The sequence below is a fragment of the Lolium perenne genome, chromosome 1 (genome assembly GCF_019359855.2).
Source record: "Lolium perenne isolate Kyuss_39 chromosome 1, Kyuss_2.0, whole genome shotgun sequence".
Classification (NCBI taxonomy): domain Eukaryota; kingdom Viridiplantae; phylum Streptophyta; class Magnoliopsida; order Poales; family Poaceae; genus Lolium; species Lolium perenne.
Window position 1 is genome coordinate 90,055,351 of NC_067244.2, and position 20,205 is coordinate 90,075,555.

General features: G+C 45.6%; 1 protein-coding gene across 2 annotated transcripts; it reads right to left on the minus strand.

Moving 5' to 3' along the window:
• Positions 1-12,702: 12,702 nt before the first annotated feature.
• LOC127305137 (beta-glucuronosyltransferase GlcAT14A) lies at positions 12,703-18,731 on the minus strand. Of its 2 annotated transcripts, XM_051335524.2 has the most exons (5): positions 18,666-18,731; positions 17,959-18,593; positions 17,806-17,881; positions 17,568-17,698; positions 12,703-13,492 (listed from the first exon to the last, which is right to left on the minus strand). In XM_051335524.2, the coding sequence occupies exons 2-5, from the start codon at positions 18,497-18,499 to the stop codon at positions 12,918-12,920; spliced, it is 1,323 nt and encodes a 440-aa protein (XP_051191484.1). In that variant the 5' UTR covers positions 18,500-18,593; positions 18,666-18,731; the 3' UTR covers positions 12,703-12,917. The 2 variants fall into 2 exon arrangements, with proteins under 2 accessions (XP_051191484.1, XP_051191478.1); XM_051335518.2 differs by having other exon boundaries at positions 17,959-18,703.
• Between the last annotated feature and the right edge of the window lie 1,474 nt (positions 18,732-20,205).

Consider the following 20,205-nt stretch of genomic DNA (forward strand, 5'->3'; position numbering starts at 1 on the left):
TCAGCTCGGCCACTTTGGTCTTATCTGCTCATTTCATATTTCCATTTGATTTCTAACCTGCCAAGTGGCAAAGCCACTTGGCTTAATTCTGTTTTTGCTTTGATTTGTGCAGGGAATCAACAACTGATCCAAAAATGGATCTGGAGCTCATCCAATCCAAGATCAAGTGAAGATGATCTTGTAGTATTTAGTCTAGAGTCATTACTTGTACTTTTCTTTTCATTTTCTTGTATTGTTTCAATTTCACCAATTCTTGTAATGTGTTGTAATATTCATTTATTTCCATTATGAATATTGTAAAGACAATGTATCTTATGTGTTAATTAATAAAGCTCAAAGTTTTCCCTAATGAGCTTTTCTTCATTATAATTGTTCATATTGTTTATTATTGATTATTTACTTAATGTATTCTCTCATAATTGAATTATTGAGGTTTATTATTTAATGTTTGAATTTGAAATTCAAATTCCACATTGGTTTAAACTCAACCATGTCATTTGTCAAGAATTCAATCATGCAACTCTCCCCTCTCTTCTTAAAAACCCTAAACTATGAAGTGAGATGCAAGTTTGTCGCACTCTCGAAACCCTGACCCTGTAAGGTGCCGAGAGAGAAACTTGTCCCCCTTCGATACAGTTTTTGTTTAAAAGCGCGAAATTTCCCCAGAATTTACTATGCAATGCACATCCCTTTCTAAAATCTACCCCTCGATCGTCTCTAAACCTGGGACATTACAGAAACCTGTCGCGGTATTCCACCACGGACATCCTTCCTTGTTTGAGTTCCCGGAACTCGTCTCTCATTTTCTTGATCAGTCCTTGGGGCACATGGTACTTGCTAAACTTCAGCTTGAAGTCTTCCCAGGTCATCATTTGTCCGGCATTCATTGCGCGGGCGCTTGTCCACCAGGCTCGTGCAGGTCCTGACAGGTAGTGGGTGGCGAACAGTACTTTCTCTGCGGCTTCTACTCCCGCAACTTCTAGGTTGTTCTCCATTGTCCGGAGCAGTCATCAGCATCTAGGGGCTCTTGAGTCTTGTTGAACATGGGTGGGTTGGTGTTCTGAAAGTTCTTCAACTTTGACCCCGGGTGGTCGTGGTTTCCATGGCCGTTGTTGTTACGAGCAAGCTCAGCGGTGCAGCAATGTTGGCTTGGCGTTCAACTCTCTCGGCTTCCCGGTCAGCCATCATCATCTGTAGCATCTGCATCATGGCGTCTTGGGTGGCGTTGCGGGTTGGTGGGGCCATCTAAATCATTGAGGTAGATGATAAGATAAGAGGGAAATTTCTAGGGTTTGTTTGGTTTAAAGTTTTTTTAAAAAAGTTCATAACTTGAAAATTTGAGTAGTGTTGCGGAGGTAAAAACCAACAACACTTTTTCATTCATACCAAGCATCATACATTACAAAGCTAACACACCGTTGGTTTGAAGAACCATTCATTCGTTCTACGATACAAGGGGATCCTGATACAAACTCACACCTACGAAAGTGCTTTAATGATACTACTCTTCAGGGGGGGATTCTTCGTCTTCACGGGTAATGTGCTTGGCGAAAGGCGAGGGCGTTGTCCAACTCCTTGCGGGTCTTGTACAGCATGAAATCCAGGTATGCCACATAGTGGTTCATCTCCGGGTGCGGTGGCATGTTTAGTGGTCTTCCCATGGGGTCATGTCTTGGGTAGTAGATGAAGCGGGTAGTCTTGAGTTTGTTCACATTTTGTCCGCACAGACGGGCAATTGCTTCTTGCATGGCTCTGACTATTCCTTCCTTCCAAGTGTTTCCCGTTCTGAGAAAACCATATGGTTTCCCATATTGGGGCTCCAAGCTTTCCTCTCAGATCTGCAGTAACTTCCCACCGAGGTGATCCTCCCGATGGATCGTTGAGGGGTATTCCGAAGAACTCGGGATACGGGCGTCCTAAATACTCAACCAGTTGTTTCAAATCCTTCTCGAACATCAGGTTTCCTCCGTGACCAAGCTGATAGGACTCACATTTGTACTCCATCTATGAACAATGAGGATGAGTAGGTTAGAGAAGGGACCAAGTGTGCCAAATTTTATGTAGAGTTTATAAAGAAAGGTAGAGTATGGATTTCTCTTTTGAAAAGATCTCAAGGATAAGAGGGAGAATAAGTTTTCATACATATTCAATTCCTTTGTTTTGAAACTAAGTTTTTCGGACGTCCATTCTAACTAGGGTCTCCTAAGGTCAACAATGGCTCTGATACCAACTTGTCAACACCCGGATTTTTAAGTCCACATGCCTATTATGCCATTCATCGCAATCCCAGGAATATTGTTTTTGCGAGACATAATAGATTAATATCACAACACATCATTCATTACAACGCATAATTGTCTTACAACAAGGGATTACATGATCCAGTCTCATTACAATACTAGTTGATCTATTGATCAATTACAAAACACATAGCGGAAGCGAAGTAGCGTAGTAGTAGTCCATCTATTCCACAGGCAACTGTTGACGTCAGGAGTGATCCTAGTTGTCGTAGACGTCCTGCTGTCCTTCTTCCGGGTTCCGGTACTCTTCTTCATAGTCTGGCCATTTGAATAGCCAGGGACACAGCCGTGAGTACTTTAAAGTACTCGCAAACTAATACTAATGTAAGTAGTATCAACTATAATAAGGGGGTTCTAAGCTCTAGTTTCATTTGCATAAAGCCAGTTTTATTTCATAAGCACTTTAGTAAACAAAACCTCTTCATTTGCCTAACTTACTCAAGTGGGAACATTAGTGTCATTCCCACAACTCAGTTGTGATTCAAGTCAAGTCACCCTTCACCATTCAACCTTTTCAAGAAATTCTGACACCGGAAACTGTATGGCCTTTCCAACCGTCCGTATGCAGTGGACACGGCTATTCGAATAGGTTTACACTCTGCAGAGGTTGCACACTTGTGCCACAACATTTGATTACATCCGTCGGGGATAACCCCGAATCATCGTAACTCAAGACGCGGATCATCAACCTTAACCTTTCACTTATATATCCTAGTATAGGCACCTCTCCCCATGAGCTTGGCCTCCCAGTGAAGACAGACAGTCAGCCTGGGAACTGCACAGGGCTTGGGCCGGACATTCACCTCATATCGCATCATATCACATCATTTCTTTTGTTGTAGAGGCAGCTTTCGGCATAACCCCGATGACGCTTGTTTAGAGGGAACCCATACTAAGACACACAAACTTCCAGCTAAGCCCTACCCATAATCAGGTATTGTGGGGGTACTTGTAAATTGGAAAGGTATCGCATCCAAACCACTATCAGTTTTAATCAAAAATCACCATCTTCTCTTAGTCATATCACCTTTCAAAAACCATTCAAAAACAACTTCACTTCACCAAGTTCCCATCTAGAGTAGTCAAGTTTTATTTGTTAGCAATAGCACTAATCATGAGGGGTGCTAACTTAGCTTTGCTTGCTCTAGGCTAAGGTGGTACTCTTGTGCTACTCTAGACCAAGTGAAACATGAATCAAAAAGTAACTCTGATAAAACAATATCAATAAAACTTGCATTGTAAAAACTTGGGATAGGACCACTAAGCATAAGGTAAAAGAGGGTGATGCATTGCTCTTGAGAGCTTTGCACTTTGCAAGTGTATTAGCTTGCCTTGGTTGGGGAAATGATCAAAGTGATCTTCTTCTCCTTCTTCTTGGTAGAATACCTCCTCCTCCTGATAGTCTCCGGTACTAGCGTCTAAAATCGAATACAAGGTATACAATCACCACACTAATCTTAAATACTAAACTAAGCACAACATAAGTCACACAAGCTAAACTATCATCACACACTACTAAGTTGGTGAGGTGGTTTTCTTATTTAAGAAAAATAATTTCCTCTCATATTAAATAAGGTGCTTCTTTGCCTTCTTTAGAGAAATAAATTCCTCTAATTATATTATTAAGATTTAACTTCTTTCATGAGTAATATATGACCTAGGTTGACCAAAGTCAACCTCTTCATACTTATCACTTAAGAAAATGATTTAAATGAGGTGGAGTACCTCATACATTTTAATCCTAACATGGTGATGATTTAATATCATCAAACAAATCATATGAGAACTAAATGACCAAAGTATCTATCTCATAATGGAATGTTTGTGACAAGATTTAAATGAGATAAACACTCTCATAAAATTTCTAAATAGTTTTGGACAATATCTTTGACTAAAAATAGCCAAATAGTCCTCTAATTAAACTAGGCCATGATCACCCAAGGTAACCATGCCATATTTTTGCAGAAACAATTAATGTAAGTGAAATGTGATTTATAGGAGTTGGAATCAACTCAAAATCATTTTTGGTTGATTTTTAACAATTAATCTAAGGCAGAAAAGTCCCTGTCTTGTTTATTTTCTCACTTTAATTCTATAACACCTCTAGGGTTCAAACCAGTGTAGTTGGATAGATAAAACTCTAAGCTTTCCAACCATACCCATTTCATAAATTTTGGCCCAGTAGATTTGGAATTATTTGATTTTGAAACAAGCATCTGTAAGCAAAACAAATGAAAAGATCAAATACATATTTGAATTTCAAACTCGGGCGGGAAAGGGATACGGCCAGCGATAGAAGAAAGAATGGGCCAGCCCAACTACGCGCAGATGCGCCGTGGGCTGTCTGACAGTGCGGGCCCCAGCTGTCAGCCTGTTTTAGAACCCGAAACGGTAAGGAGCGTGGATGGCCGTAGGATTAGAACTGGATCAGACGGTGCACAGCCGTCGTCATCTCCGGCGAGCGGCGAGGCGGCTGGAGGCGCAGGTAGGGGGTCGACGGCTTACTGGCGGCGCGGCGAGGGTCGTCGACGTGCGGCGGCGACGTTGTCGAGGAAGAGGAAGCAGAGGGTAGAAGTGGCGCGTGCTGAGGAGGCGTCAATCAGCGGCAAGCTTCTCAGCACCTCCGCGGCTCCGACGTTGCAATTGGACGGCGTCGGCGGCTAATGTGAAGGGGGAGAGGTTCGAGGAGAGCAAGAAGAGGTAGGGGAGTGAGGTGGGGTGGAGCTTTGAGGCCGGGGCGCCCTCCTTTTATAGCTGGTGGTCGAGGCCGAGGGGCACGGGCAAGGTGATGGCGGCGATGGTGCTACAGCGAGCTGGTGACGCAAGCGAGGGTGCAAGACGGTTCAGCGTGGCCTGTTGGTCCTTTTGCGCGTCCTGGCGTGGTAGGAGAAGGACGGAGTTGGTCGGGCGTCGTCATCGTCTGCCGCACGGCCGGCGGAAGTCGTCGAGGCGGGCGTCGTCTACAGGCCTGGCGCGCCCAATGGGGCTTGTCTGGGAGGTAGGTGGTGCCCTGGTGCGTGCGTAGGAGCGAGGAGAGGGCGAGGCGTGGTCAGCATCGATGAGGGCGGCCGACGTACTGGTGCGTCCAGGGCTTGCCATGGCGCGCTCTGGCGCGTGTCCTGGCATGACCTGGGCGTGTCTGGGCGTGCGTGTCCTGGCCAGTGTCGGCTTCCTCTTGGCTCGAGAGCGTGTCCAACGTGATCAGCAGTGAACGGTGTACCTCCAGGACATGGTTTGGCACAGTGGATTTGAGCAGAAGTGAGAGAGCAAGTGTGTGTGTCATGCCATGATCGGCATGACATTGTTCTTGGATATTTTGTACAACAGAGCGTGGCTACTGGCCTGGCATGATGCAAGGAGTCAATGAGGGTACTGGTGATGACCTAAGATCGATGGTTGGGTCTAAAGCACACTGGATAAAAGGATGTATCGGGTTGGCAGGTTTGTGCACTTAAGGTGCTCGATAAAATGGCCGAAAGAGATAAGTTTGCAAATTTTGAAGTGATTTTTGGTGGAGTGTAAAGATATAATATGAGAATTAGAATGGAGGTGGTGGTGGTCATTTTGGTGGAGATTTGCAATATTTCAAATTTGGTATGATCTTCTCATAGTTTCAAAGTCCCTACTTGTCTCCTCTATTCTGGTCAACCTGGTCAACATCAGTACTAATGGTCAACATGAAAGTTGTTCACCATCACTTGGTCTTGGATGACATGGCAATGGTTGACCAAATTTGGTTGCAGAAACAAAAGATAGATGGGTGCAAAGTGGGGAAGAAATTATAAATGGCCCAAATGACCATTATCACATGTTATTGAAATTTGATTTTTCTCTTGGTTTGATTCTGGTTTCTTTGGGTCAATTGTGTTTGTTTTTCATATATAAGAGTTTTACAAACCATAGATCAAGCAATGGTGGCCTTTGGTGAAGTTTTGCAAAATTGGCCTTATGTGTATGTGAGTGAAATTGGGATTTTCTCACTATTTGGTTTCTCTCCATTTGATTTGACTTTTCTTGACTCTAATGTGATTCTTATTAGTTTATAAACATTTTCCAACCATTGAAACCATTCCAAAAGGTCTAGCTCAAAGATTTGCAAAAATGGCCATAACACATAAGAGGTGATGTGTCAATTTTTCTTAATCTTGTAATTTGTTCTCCTTGCTTTACTTGGGCATGGGTTAGGGTCCATATAGTGTGAGATTAGGTTTAGAGATGGTTTCACACCCTTTGGGTAAGGTATAAATGCATAGGTCAAGTTTTGGGTAAAAATGGCTATGTGCCACATATGCCTCTATGCATAAGTTGCATTTGATTTTTAATTTGATTTGGCTTGACCCAATTGATGTTGTTGAGTGTTGAAATGGTATAGAGGAGTGATCCAACCATTCACATCAAGTCCTAGGGTCAAGATTCTCAAATTTACAAATTTGCATTTTACTCTCATATGCCTCTATGGCATTTTTAGTTTCTTTTTATTTTCTTTTGTTTCAACTTGGATTGGTAAAAAGTCAATGTGAGGTTTAGGGTTTTAGAGTATTTCAAATACTAATTAAACAAGCAATCATGGCAATAGCACAAGAATTAAACAAGATCTCTATGTATCAAACTTAGTTTAATAAAAGTTTTTGTTGGTTCCAAAATTTGGAACTGGGAAATTCATTTTGTTTGTTTTGAAATTTTTGGGATGTTACAGCTAGAAGATTCCTCATTGCTCATATATTTCTTCGTCGCCCCATCCGTGCATTATCCCAAGGAAATATTCATTGAACTCCTTCCGTCTGCAGTGTGCGGCCAATACATCCTCCAGACGGTATGGCCTGTGTTCATTTCTCAGACCGTAGTTTCCCATTCTATCCACATATCGTGGCCACTCATCCCAGGCCTTTGTATCATGAATGTACTCTCTGATATAACCCAAATCGGCATAGTAGATGCAGTCAGGTAGAAGTGTCGGGTGCACTCTGGTGTCGATGGAGATAAACCGGATATAATGCACGAAGAAGGCATGACTGCCAATGTTACTGACCGGATGGAGAGATCGGCTCTGAGTGTCCACACGGTACACCAATGGTTGGTCCTCCAAAAGCATGTTGTCCAACAACACAAGCAGCAGATCACCATCCGACTTCACAAGATAGAACTTGTCATTTCCAAGTTGTGGAAATGAAATTAGTGTCTCCATCTTGACAGTGCTCACCGCTTTGCAACTGTACATTGGTGCACACTATTCTTCCGGACTCAAAATTATCCATAGCTATTGCATACAGTTCACCATTGAACGGGGTAATGCAACGCAAACTATGGTTCTCCATCGAAAAACTACCATCTCCCCAATCTTCATATATATCCTTAGTTGGAGTGCTCTCATCGACCCAACTAATTTCGTTCGGGTAATGTGAGCAAACGAAGACCATAGTCGGGGATTTGATTACAGCGACTGAATTCAGAAAAACAGATGGCATCTGCACCTCAAACATAGTGTTCGATGCCTTTGTGAGTGGGTTCAGAAGCCGTATCTTGTGCAGCGGGTTCTTCTGGGCAAGCACGATGACACCACGGCAAAAGCCGACGAAGGATATATATATATAGTTTTGTATGGGTAATGACAAACAAATCGCTGTAAGGTGTTGCACCGATATTAGTTTGGTCACATAAAAAAAAAAATTTCAATCTCAATTAGGCTAAGTGTTGTTTAAAAGGTAGCACAATGAGCTAGAAGAAGTCTATGCTAGATTTAGATGAGTTCTAAATATTGTGACGGATTCTACAAACGAAGGCAGAGTATGTCATTATTTTGACAATGACTGAGGATTTTTAAGTCGAGGAGTTCTTTGAGAACTTGGTGTAGTTCCGATAGTGTCAAAACTTTGAAGCTATATTGTGTGTGACAATATTAGTGATATATTTCAGACCGCGGAATTAAGGTTCCACCAGAAGACTGAACATATATGATTAATGCCGACTCATTTAGAAAATGAGTGATGCGTTAATTGCAAAATACATACGTTTCTGAGCGTGTCAGATCCGTTGACTGAAACCTCTCCCGTGAGCAAAACATGATAAGCACCAGAAGGCCATGGTGTTATATCTATACCTAATAATAAAGGGAAAAGTGTTTCCGTGGTTTCGTCTGTCATGATTTTCGTCCGGCTGCTTCGTCCGTCCGCCGTGCCTAGATTTCCTATGTCTCCCTCTCCCGCTGGACCGTGTCGAGCACGGTTTCGTTCGGCTACTTCATCCGTCCGTCGCTCAGCTTTCGTATGTGTCGAGCACGGAGTCTAGCAGAGTATGGCTGGAGCCCGATCGTCCTTAAAATATTATGTTATACGTCCAACACAGATAGTCAATCGTAAAAGAAAGGCCCACAATTTTTCGTAAGCCAAACCAGCTAGGTTTGCCTCGCTAAGTGTAGACCGTGTACGGTCGAATACACCCTCCGTATCGCATTGTACAAGGTTTTGATTGATTCCTCATCATGTAATATACATATACGGGCAGGCAGGGAGTCTAGAGAAGCAAATACCACACGAGTTTGCTTTGTCTCCAGGATGCGAGAGACAAATAGGAAAACCAAGACCGCGGGGCACGGGCACGACGAACACTGCGAAAAGCAAAGTCTGGCGCCTCATCTCCTTGGTCTCCATCGCGGTGATCCGACACACACCGCCATGTAGAGCGAGGACATCGTTCCCGTATCCAACGATCTGTGGCAGGATATGCACCAAGACGAGGTCGACGACAATGGCCATCTCCACCTCCTTGACCACGAAGGCGGCATCCTTCAAAGAGTAGCAGACACCCACAACGTGGACACGCTGCCGTCGACGGATGCATCGTGCACCACCGCGGTGACATCCTTCTGGCGGCTCGATGGCGCTTGCGTCAAGAAGGCAGTCAAGGACAAACATGGCCCTTCGATCACCACCAGGGACATCATGGCACCCAACACTAAAATCATCCATGGCCAATACCAAGCACGCCACTGAGTTGGCCACAATAACAAGAGCAAGGACCATGACAGGGTTACTTCTATTCTATATATGGCATTGGCATAGTATGGTGTACCGCGCCGACAGGAGAAAACAAGATACACCTTTCCATTTGGTAAGGCATACTTCTTCTATTTGCTATACCAACAAGGAGAGGTGGAAAACAATATTTTGAAGGTAACTGTCCTCTGTATCGTGTGGATCGAACATCGAAGCCATACTGACTATTTTGGAAATATAATGAAATACTTGAAAAGTGAAAGGAGAAGAGGCTAAACGGCGGTGGGAGACGATGCCGAGCCTGAGCTTGGCCACCTCCTGCTGACCTGCTCTATATACCGCGAGAGGATACGCTTGCCTGCACAAGTGTTGATCGGCGTCTGCGCATGCCCTCGTGACGAATCAGTTCAAACAGATCAAGACATTTTGGTTGTTGATAAAATAATTGCAATCACCGATGTCAACGGGTGGAAGGATTGTTACTCGCGACTATTTCGTACGACACTCTCATCCCAATTTCATTCTCCGTTTGATATCTACATCCAAAGCAAGTCTAAGAAAAATTCAAATTTTATAATTTTGCAGCGTGATCTAAACAATAAATGATACGAACACAGTTTTTGCTTTCATCCTAATGTCATTCCCCCTTCAATATCTACATCCACACCAAACTCAAGGTGAATTCAAAATTTATCATCGCGTCCAACTTGATCTAACACTGTGCCCCTACCATGCCGACGGGAAGTCTCCACAACATAGTTTTTCTCCCGGTGCAACGCACAGGCAAATTTCCTAGTCTTTACAAATGTAAACTACATTAGTGACTCTAGTGCAAGTGGGAGACTGTTGGGGATATGCCCGAGAGGCAATAATAAAATAGTTATTGTTATATCTTAGTGTTCATGATAAATGTTTACACTCCATGCTATAATTGTATTAACTGGAAACATTAATACATGTGTGTTGTGTAAACAACCAGAGTCCCTAGTAAGCCTCTCATTTAACTAGCTTGTTGATTAATAGATGATCATGGTTTCCTGATCATGAACATCAGATGTTATTAATAACAAGATCATATCATTAGGTGAATGATGTGATGGACACACCCATAGTAAGCATAGCATGAGATCAAGTCATTAAGTTCAACTTGCTATAAGCTTTCGATACATAGTTACCTAGTCCTTCGACCATGAGATCATGTCAATCACTTACACCAGAAGAATGCTTTGATTACATCAAACGCCATTGCGTAAATGAGTGGTTACAAAGATGGGATTAAGTATTCCGAAAGTGTGAGTTGAGGCATATGGATCAAGAGTGGGATTTATCCATCCCGATGGTGGATATATATACTCTGGGCCCTCTCGGTGGAATGTCGTCTAATTAGCTTGCAAGCATGTGACTAGGTCACAAGAGATGACATACCACGGTACGAGTAAAGAGTACTTGTCGGTAACGAGGTGGAACTAGGTATGGAGATACCGATGATCGAACCTCGGACAAGTAAAGTATCGCGTGACAAAGGGAATCAGTATCGTATGTGAATGGTTCTTTTGATCACGAAGTCATCGTTGAATATGTGGGAGCTATTATGGATCTCCAGGTCCCGCTATTAGTTATTGATCGGAGAGGAGTCTCGATCATGTCCGCATAGTTCTCGAACCGTAGGGTGACACACTTAAGGTTTGATGTAGTTATAAGTAGATTTGGAATATGAAATGGAGTTCGAATGTTATTCAGAGTCTCGGATGGGATCCAGGACATCATGAGCAGTTCCGGAATGTTCTGAAGAATAAGATTCATATATAGGAAGTCACTTTCCAAGTTTGGAAATGATCCGGTGCATTTATGAAAGGCGCCAGAATGTTCTAGAACCTTCCGGAAGAAATCACCATGGAAGGTGGAGTCCCGGACTCCACCAACCCTAGCCGGCCAGCCAAAGGGGAAGATGGAGTCCATGGTGGACTCCACCTCCATGGCCAGCCATAGGGGAAGGAAAGGGAGCAATCCCACTTCCCCTAGGTTTCACCCATATGGAAGGTTTTTGAATTGGACTCTTATTCGGATTTTGGGAAAACCCTTGGGGGTTCCACCTATATAAAGAGAGGGAGAGGGAGAGGGCTAGCTAACACTTGGCCGCACCACCAAGGAGCTCCCTGGCCGGCGCCCCAAGCCCCCCTCTCTCCCAAACCCTAGCTACTCCCTCCTCCTTCTTCTCCCGTGGTGCTTACGGTGAAGCGTTGCCGGAGATCTCCACCACCACCATCACCACGCCGTCATGCTGGCGGGATTCCGAGGAGGATCTACTACATCCTATGCCCGCTGGAACGGGGAGAAGGACGTCGTCATCAACACCGTACGTGTGACCGAGTGCGGAGGTGCTGCCCGATTGTGGCACCGTCAAGATCATCTATGCGCTTTTGAAAGCGGCAAGTGATCGACTACATCCACCACGAGATTTATCTCGTTAACGCTTAGCAATCTTCGAGGGCATGTTGATCTTCACCTCGTTGCTAGCATCTACTAGATTAGATCTTGGCTTGTTATTCGTTCTTGCGGTAGGAAATTTTTTGTTTTCTATGCTACGAATCCCATCAAAAGAAACTTACATTGGCTGAACAGTGAACAACTGAACATCCATGGTGTGCTCCAATTGCATGTTCTAAGGAGAGTGAGGACTTAAGACCAACCTCTAGCATCCCAAAATAGTGTTGGAAGCGAACATTGCCACGCTGAGCAACATTGTTGTAAAGTTCGAAAAAGATCCATTTTGTGTTGTAGTAAACCCACAAACTCAGTTTTGCCAAAAAAAAATAATAAAAAGTATTACTAACACATAAAACGCCAAAAAAGGGAAGGGTTGTAAAATTTGTGTATGATTTAAAAAATATATACTAGTTTCGAAGTTTCTTTGAATATGAATAAACAAAGAACTCACAAGTGGAAATTTCCGAAAGTCAAGGGAACCTATAAATATTTTTTTGTCTCCCTTTGTAGTTTCAAATTTGTTTATTTTCCTATCATTTATACAAAAATTATCTGGTTTCTAACATTGATGATTCTGGTGAACTTTCGTCATAATTATTTTTAGATTCCTTTACGCCCTCCATGACCAAATATTAGACATATTTGCTTATAGTTAAGACATGGTTTTTGTTAGCTATTGCAATGTCAATTTGTGTTTATGTGAATGAAATTGATGTCACTAGATTCTTTATTCTTAAAGAGCATACACTTATAGTTTTGGTTTTGTGTTGTATATATTTTTATATGAAAAATGACAATAATTTAAAGCCGTCCTACGTTGTGATTTTATCTAGTGGGAGTATTTTAGTTTATTTATTTATTTATTTGTGTTGTGTAAGGTGTCAAATGTGCGGAACATTCAGCATGCCTATGACTTGGATGAGTGATGAAATCCATGCGCGCTGTAATTTCTCCAACAAAAAAGTGGAAACAAAAGCATGCAAGCTGAACAAATTTGTGATCTGTAGTAGTATCTCTAAAATCCTCTCAGCCAAAATTGCCTTAAATCCTTTTCTGTTTTCTCTTTCTGTACAACATGACATATGTTCGATCAGATCATCAGAGTTAGACCAATATAGTTGGTAGCAGCCTCGGTCATTCATCTACACTGCTGCTTCCTGAAGTTTCTTTCAGACAACATCTTGTTCAGCATGACGGTGAGCCTTCTGGACCCAGCGCCGGCCTTTATGACCCCCTTCCTGTCAGGCTCCCTTGGGTTTGAGCACAACCCCACCTCCGAGCACCACCCGCCATAGCTGAAGAACTGCCCGCCGTGGCCAGGAGCAGCAGCGGCAGCAGGAGCTTCATCACCGTCGTCGTCGTCGCGGGGTGGCGGGCGGCGCTTGAGGATCTCGCGGTCGATCCTGTCGAGCACGAGGTCGCCGTGCTTGAACTTGCGGGCGAAGGCGGCGCTGCTGAGCACCATCCGGCGGTAGTCCTTGGGGCCGAGGTTGAGCGGGTGCTGCTTGGGCGGGGTGTCCCAGCGGATGAAGTGCAGGTCGCTGTTCACCGTGGAGTTCCGGAACTCGCGGGAGTTGCAGGCCACCGTCTGGAAGTAGAACTCCGGCGAGGAGACGAGGTTGGCGTGGTAGAGCAGCAGCCTCCGCGGCAGGTTGTCCCACCCCATCACGCAGTACTCCGCGAAGCGGCGCGACAGGATCGTCCACGCCGAACCTGCACGTACGCACACACATGCGTCCATTGATCAGCCGCTTTGCTACTACCAAAGAATTCATCGCATGTTCGCGTAAATAATACTACTACTACTAGTATATAGTACTACCCAATTATACGTTTTTACAGAAAAAAAATGGCACCATATTTTTATTATATATTTCTTTACTTCTGATGCTAAACCGTAATTTTCAATCGACCTTGAAGTAACGTAATCTTCGATCACTCAATTTCATGTGCACTTAAGAAAAATATAATTATGACATCCATATGCAATCCTCATGTGCACAGATCACAAGGTAAGAGCATCTCCACTCCTCTTCCATGTAGACTCCGGCGGTGCCCATTTTTGGTCTATATAGGGGGCTTCCGTGCCAAACACAAAATAGGGGTCGGTCTGTCCCCAGCTGTGACCCCATACAAATGATGTACATTTCAAACAAAATCATTATAATTTTATTATAAATAAAAGACTAGTCATGTTCATATCTAGGTCTATAGTACATTTACTTGAAGTCGTCGTCATTGTCGTCGAAGGAGCCGTCGTCATCGCTCGCCGGGAGCAGCTCGAACCTACAAGGCGGCAGTGATGGTTGCATCCGCAGAGGCTGTGGTGGCGCATGCGGCAGGCCAGATGGCTGCAGCGGCTGAAACCTAGGCCATCGTCGCCACAGCGTGCACGGTAGGCCTACTCCTGCTCCCACCAGGACCGGCCAGCCTCCACCGGCGACGCCAATGGCGGCTTCAGGGAGGCATGGATGGCCATGTGTTGGCCCGGGAAATCCTTCGGGTCGTCGGGCACCTAAAGTCGTTGGTGACCATGGCGTACTCCGGTGGCGCCTTCTAGTCCGGCCCCTCCGGCTGGGGGGGAGGGGAAGAGGGCGCCCGGATGACAAAGCCGCCGTGCTCGCTATCGCCCTTCTTCAGCAGCTGGAAGTGAGGGTATCGCAGGCGGGGCTAGTCGCCCGCCAAGATGTGGTTCATCACACCCTCGAGGGGTCGGCTGCCCTACCACAGCCACCGGCCAGCCTTATTGTTGTTCACGGGAGGCGGCCCATCCCCCTCGTACCTGGCGAGCTCCATCTCCCGGCTATTGGCGAAGAAGGCGTCCCAAGTTGCGGCGTTGTCGGGATCCTAGCGGGGATCCATGCGCTGCTCGAGGGTGAGCACGACGTAGTAGAGTGATGGCCGCACGCTGAGTTGCGCCTTGGGGGCCGGGGGAGACCGGTACGCCTCCGGCGCTCAAGCGCTAGCCAGAGGGGCAATGAATCCCGGCGGGTAGTTGGAGGCGCTCAGCGCCTCCACCTCCCACGGGTGAGGGCAAGGTCACCGAACGCCAAATGTATGCGAGAGAAATCCGTAGAACTAGGGAAGCAGTGGAAAAGGCGGGAAACTGTGAAAAGGACGGAAAGATGTAAGCGGGAGTCGGAACTAGCGGGAATATGTAGGCACATCTCGCTGCCAATGCTGGCTCACGGCGATTTTCCAGCCGTCGGGCACCTCCGCTAGCCTCCCTTCCTATTGGGTTCGGTCTACGGGTGCCAGATGGAAAATTGGGCCGCGCCAGCGCAAAAACAATTTGCAAGCTGCAGCTGAGCGCGATTTTTAAGAAAAACGACTGGAGATGCTCTAAATCCTATGGTTATAGAGCCAACCTAAAACCAAATTAATTATCGGTAGAACTAGCAATAGAGGCAAATACTCCCTGTTGGTGGTGCAGCCAACCTAGAACCAAATTAATTATCGGTAGAACTAGCAATAGAGGCAAATAATAGTGCTACGATTGATTTGCTAAAACTCCCTGTTGGTGGTGCCGGCACGTGAATGTCGGCATACCTGCCGTTTCTTGGAAGCAATCGACGATCCAAAATATAAAATGAAAAGGTACTAGAGCTTTTGTTTTGTCAAAGCAACAGCGCAACGCATTTGTTGGTCTTCCTGAATTTTGCGAATTCCAGCAGCATGAACCGACAAGATAAAACCATAACCTCTGCTGATTCAGATCTACTTCCTCCGTCCACGTTTAGCCTTAAACTTTGTTTAGGAAAGAGTATATTTTTATGGTTTTAATATATTTTAAAGTAGCAAAAAAAATTCTCTTATCGCACGAAAATTCAAATTAATAATATTCATCATGGGTTATTTTTGTTTTCTACATGCCTTTAGCTTATTGGAGGTGATTAAATTAAAGATATGTTGGTTTTTCCAATGTAATTGTCACCCCATTTGATAATATTTTTTGAAAACCCCACACGGACAGTTGTTTGTGGGCAGAGTACTAACAAATCATACATAAGACTGCTCAAAGTGAGAGGTAACATAACATCACACATCTCAAACTACTTTGGTGACATGGTATGACAATAATTGAAAAAAAAGTGAGGTGGTGACAAGCTATATTAACGTAATAAATGACACAATGCATGAAACAACATCATAGTGGATAGTAACTTATACGTGATGTCATGCATTGTGTCATTTATTATGTTATAGACTTATTTTGCATGTTATGGTAACATAGCTAGTTACCACCTCACTCTCTTTCTTCATTTATTGGCATGCTATATCATCAAAATACTTTGAGATGCGTGATGTTACTAGCTATGTTACTTCTACTATGAGGCTGGCCATAGTGGTAAGTATCATGTTATAGTATCATGCATATGATACTTGTCTATGGTACTATCTCTATAGTGGTTAGTATCATGAAGTAGTATCATAGTTATGCTATATTTATTACTTTTTAGAATCTCAATGCAAATGTGTGCACAAGATTTATTTGGAATTAACTTTTCTCGTGACATGCGCTATGATACAGTATCCACCTATGTTACTCTAATCTCCTCTCTCCTTCTTAATTAGCTGCCACATCAGCATTTTTGTGGGACCAATGTGTATGATACTAGCTATGATACTAGCACTATGGCCAGCCTGAGCAGTCTAAGTTACTACCATTATGGAGGTACTAACTTATACTAGTAACATGACATACTGTTACTGGTCTAAGTTACTTTGCACTATGAGCAGCCTAAGATTACTCATAGTGATGAGTAACATAGGTAGCAACATGAATAACATGCAATGCTAACTAAGTATTTTAATAACATGACATGTTATTATAAAAATAGCATAGTGGTAAATAGATACGTTACAATCACATCACATAGTTTAAATCAAAATGAGTCTACAACTTAGTAAATGTAACATTTTATGTTACTACACCTATGTACAGCATTCTTCGGGCCGGGTTGGGTTTTGGGCCAAGCCCGAAAAAGCCTTAACCTAATTTCCCAGGCCCGAGCCTGGCCAGCCCGACATTCGGGCTTACAAATCGGGCCCGAACCCAGCCCAAAGTGACAAAAGCCCGGCCCGGCCTGACAAGCCCGGCCCAAACTAGGCTAAAATCCTATTTTCTTCAAGCCCGAACCCAGCCCAACCCGACCTTCGGGCTCCAAATTCAGGCCCGAACCTGGTCCGACATGCAAGCCCGGCCCAGCCCGGGATTTTCGGGTCGGGCCGTCCGGGCCGGGCTGCCCATGCAGCTCTACACCTATGATACTACTATAGACATATTAACATAGAATAGTAAATGTTACAAGCTAATGTTACTCCCACTAAAACTAGTCTAACAAACTTTAATCTCTCTCTGCAAATGCACACAACACACTTGCTCCTTCTCCATCCGTTGACCCCAGATGGCGTTTTAGAAAAGGTTCCACTGTATGCTAAAATCGTGGATGTACTAGTACTACTTGTACTGATTCTAGCCACATGTACAGATGTATAGTAGGAGTCGCGTCTCGATCCGTACCAGTTGTGTTACCTGTGACGCCTCGTATTGCTGTTTCGACGACAAATTAAAGTCTCGGAATCAAGAACCAGCCTGTGCCAGTAATGGCCATGAGACGGACAGCCCAAAACAATGCGAGCAAAATCACGGGCCCTTACCGTACCGTCCAATGATCGAGAGTTGAAGAAAAACGAACTGCTAATCGGTGGCCAACACGCACACTTCTCTTGCAGTACGAAATTATTTCACGGCGGTGATTGACGGCGTGGTGGTGGTGGTACGTACCGGTGAAGAGCTTGAAGGAGGTGGGCAGGCTCCGGCGGTTGGTGGTGATGTTGCGCGAAGGGCGGAGGAGCACCGACCGGTCGGCCTCGTATAGGGCTGTGTCCAGGATCACCGGCTGCACCCGCTTCTTTCTGCACAGCTACCGCGTTTCAATTTCGATTCAACTTGAATTCCAATTCCCTACAATGATCCATCTCCACAAAACAGTTGAAATTCATTAAGGGAATGAAGTGCTTACATCTTCCAGCCCAGGCGACTGGTGTGCTGTATGAAGTTGAGATCCCTCGGCAGCCGCGAGAAGGCCTCCATCAAATCTGCAATTTCAGACAGAGCGAATCAAAATCCAGTATTCAGACACAGCTATAGAAGATACGGATTGTTCCGCACGCACCGTCTTGGGTGACGAGCGGGTAGTCGGATGCGCTGAGGTTGACGAACCAGTCCCACCGGCGGCCGAGGCGGAGGAGCACCGCCATGGCGTGGAGCGTGGTGGACAGCATGGTCGGCCCGCGGTAGGTCACCAGGTTGGGCCTCCCCACGATCCACACGTTCCCCACGCGCCCGTACACCGGCTGGCCAGACACCAGCTCCGATAGCCGTCGGTGCTCCTCGGCGGGGGCCTCCCGGTCCAGGTGCAGCAGGTAGCTGTTGGCCGGGTGGTACAGCGCCACCAGCACCCTCGCCGCCGCCTCCGCGCCCCCCGTCGACGCCGAGATGAGGTACGCGAACGACACCGGATAGCCTTGGCCGCCGCCGCCGCCGTCCAGGAACGGCCAGTCCGCCTTGGCGGAGGATGTCGACGGACCGTACCTGCCGCTGGTGAGGAGGAGCGACGGGAGCAACAGGATGGAGACGACGAGGAGCGCCGTGAAGGCGGCGGAGACCGCCATCTCCCTGCCGCCGCCGCTCATCGCCAGCCCCCTCACCCTCATCAATCACCGTGCACGCATCCGCTTCCAATCCCCGACCTCCTTCTTGCTTCTACCAACCTGGTGCCGATGTTCCTTTCTTGCGTGAAATTAATGGCTGGCAACGGACGCTTTGTGAGATCTGGCAGTAGAATTGGTGAAAGATAAAGTACAGTAAACAGTTTCTCACCGGATGCTACTAGAGCTCGACCGAGCTGGAAGTGGCTTCTAATTGGTTGCAGAGAGAGGTCACTGGAAGGGAGGTCGTTGTCGGCTTGGTGCCACGCTGATAGGTGAGTGGCCAGTGGGACCGACGAGGAACAATGATAGTTTGCTCTAGAAGACCCGTAAAAATGCGAATTGAAAATTTAAATTTTAGTTTAGCATATTTGTGTTTACGAGTCGTAAACTGGCTGGTGCAGAACATAGCTCATAAATCAAAATTGGCGTCAACGGCTTCCGAACCAGTAAAGACAGAGTTTATCAAAGACTTCGCATATGATCAAAGAAATGACACAATCAAATGCAAATAATTCATGCATAGTTCATAGTGCACACATCAAATGACACAATCATAGCAAATAGTTCATAGTTCACCATCTCCTCTCACCGCCGGCATCAAACCGAGGTTGGCCCGTCGTGACCATCATCGCCACCACCTCCATGAGTCACCGAGCCACCACCACTTGCCTCTTCACGAGCTAGTCTTCGTCTCTCCATGATCTCCACCGAGGCCTCCTTCCACCACTCCAGTTGTTGCTCATTCATGTCCTTTGTGTTCATTATCATGATCTCCCTCTCTTCGATCAATAGTTGCTTCATTGCTTTGGTCTTCTTCACATTGATCCTCATCTCCTCTAACTTGGTCTTGTTCCTTGCTTCCTCTCGGTTGGCTTCAACCTTGGCAAGACTCACCTCTTTCTTCCTCTCGATGATGACAAGCTTGGTCTCCAAAGTCTTGGCCGCTATCACCTCCTTGGACTTCATCATTTGATCAAACTTGTCCCTCAACAATGCAACCTCCCCCTCGAGCTTGAGCCTCTCCTTCGCCTTCTTGTTTCCCTCCGGTTTGTCAACGTTCCGACCCTCCTTCCCCTCCTTGATGTCGTCGAGCGCAACCATTGCAGATTTCTTGGGTGCTACTTCTTCGTCCCTCAATTGCCACTTGGGGAGGTGTTGAAGCACATCAAAGCAATGACGCATGGTGAAGCTCTTGCCCTTGCTGCCGGCCATGTCTCTGTACCTCGCATCGGCAATGCGGTCCTACATTTGCAAAACCAAACAACAAATCGTCAATATGTGGTCACCAAAGGGAAACTACAATTGTACAAACAAAATATGCGATCATATTCACTCACATATTCGCCCACAGTTGCGCCGCTAGGAGGATTCGACACCACTTGGTCATTGCTGCTGCCCACCGGTTGCGGGCCGATTTGATCGCGTCCCAACGTCTTTGGAGGGATCTCTATGTGCGATCGACAGGATGGAAAACGCGCGGCATCAGTTTATGGAATTTTTCCTTGATGCGTTACCAGTAGTGCTTCTCCTGTTTGATCGGTGCCGGAGACTACATCCATCCCCACGGCGGCCCAAGCTCGGCACAAGGTGGCATCTTCTATTTCCGTGTAGTTGTTCGCCCATCTTGTCTTCCTCTTTCCACCGGCCTCCACCGCGACCACACCCTCGTCCCCTTCATCTTCTTCCCCTTCGTCCCCTTCATCCGCGTC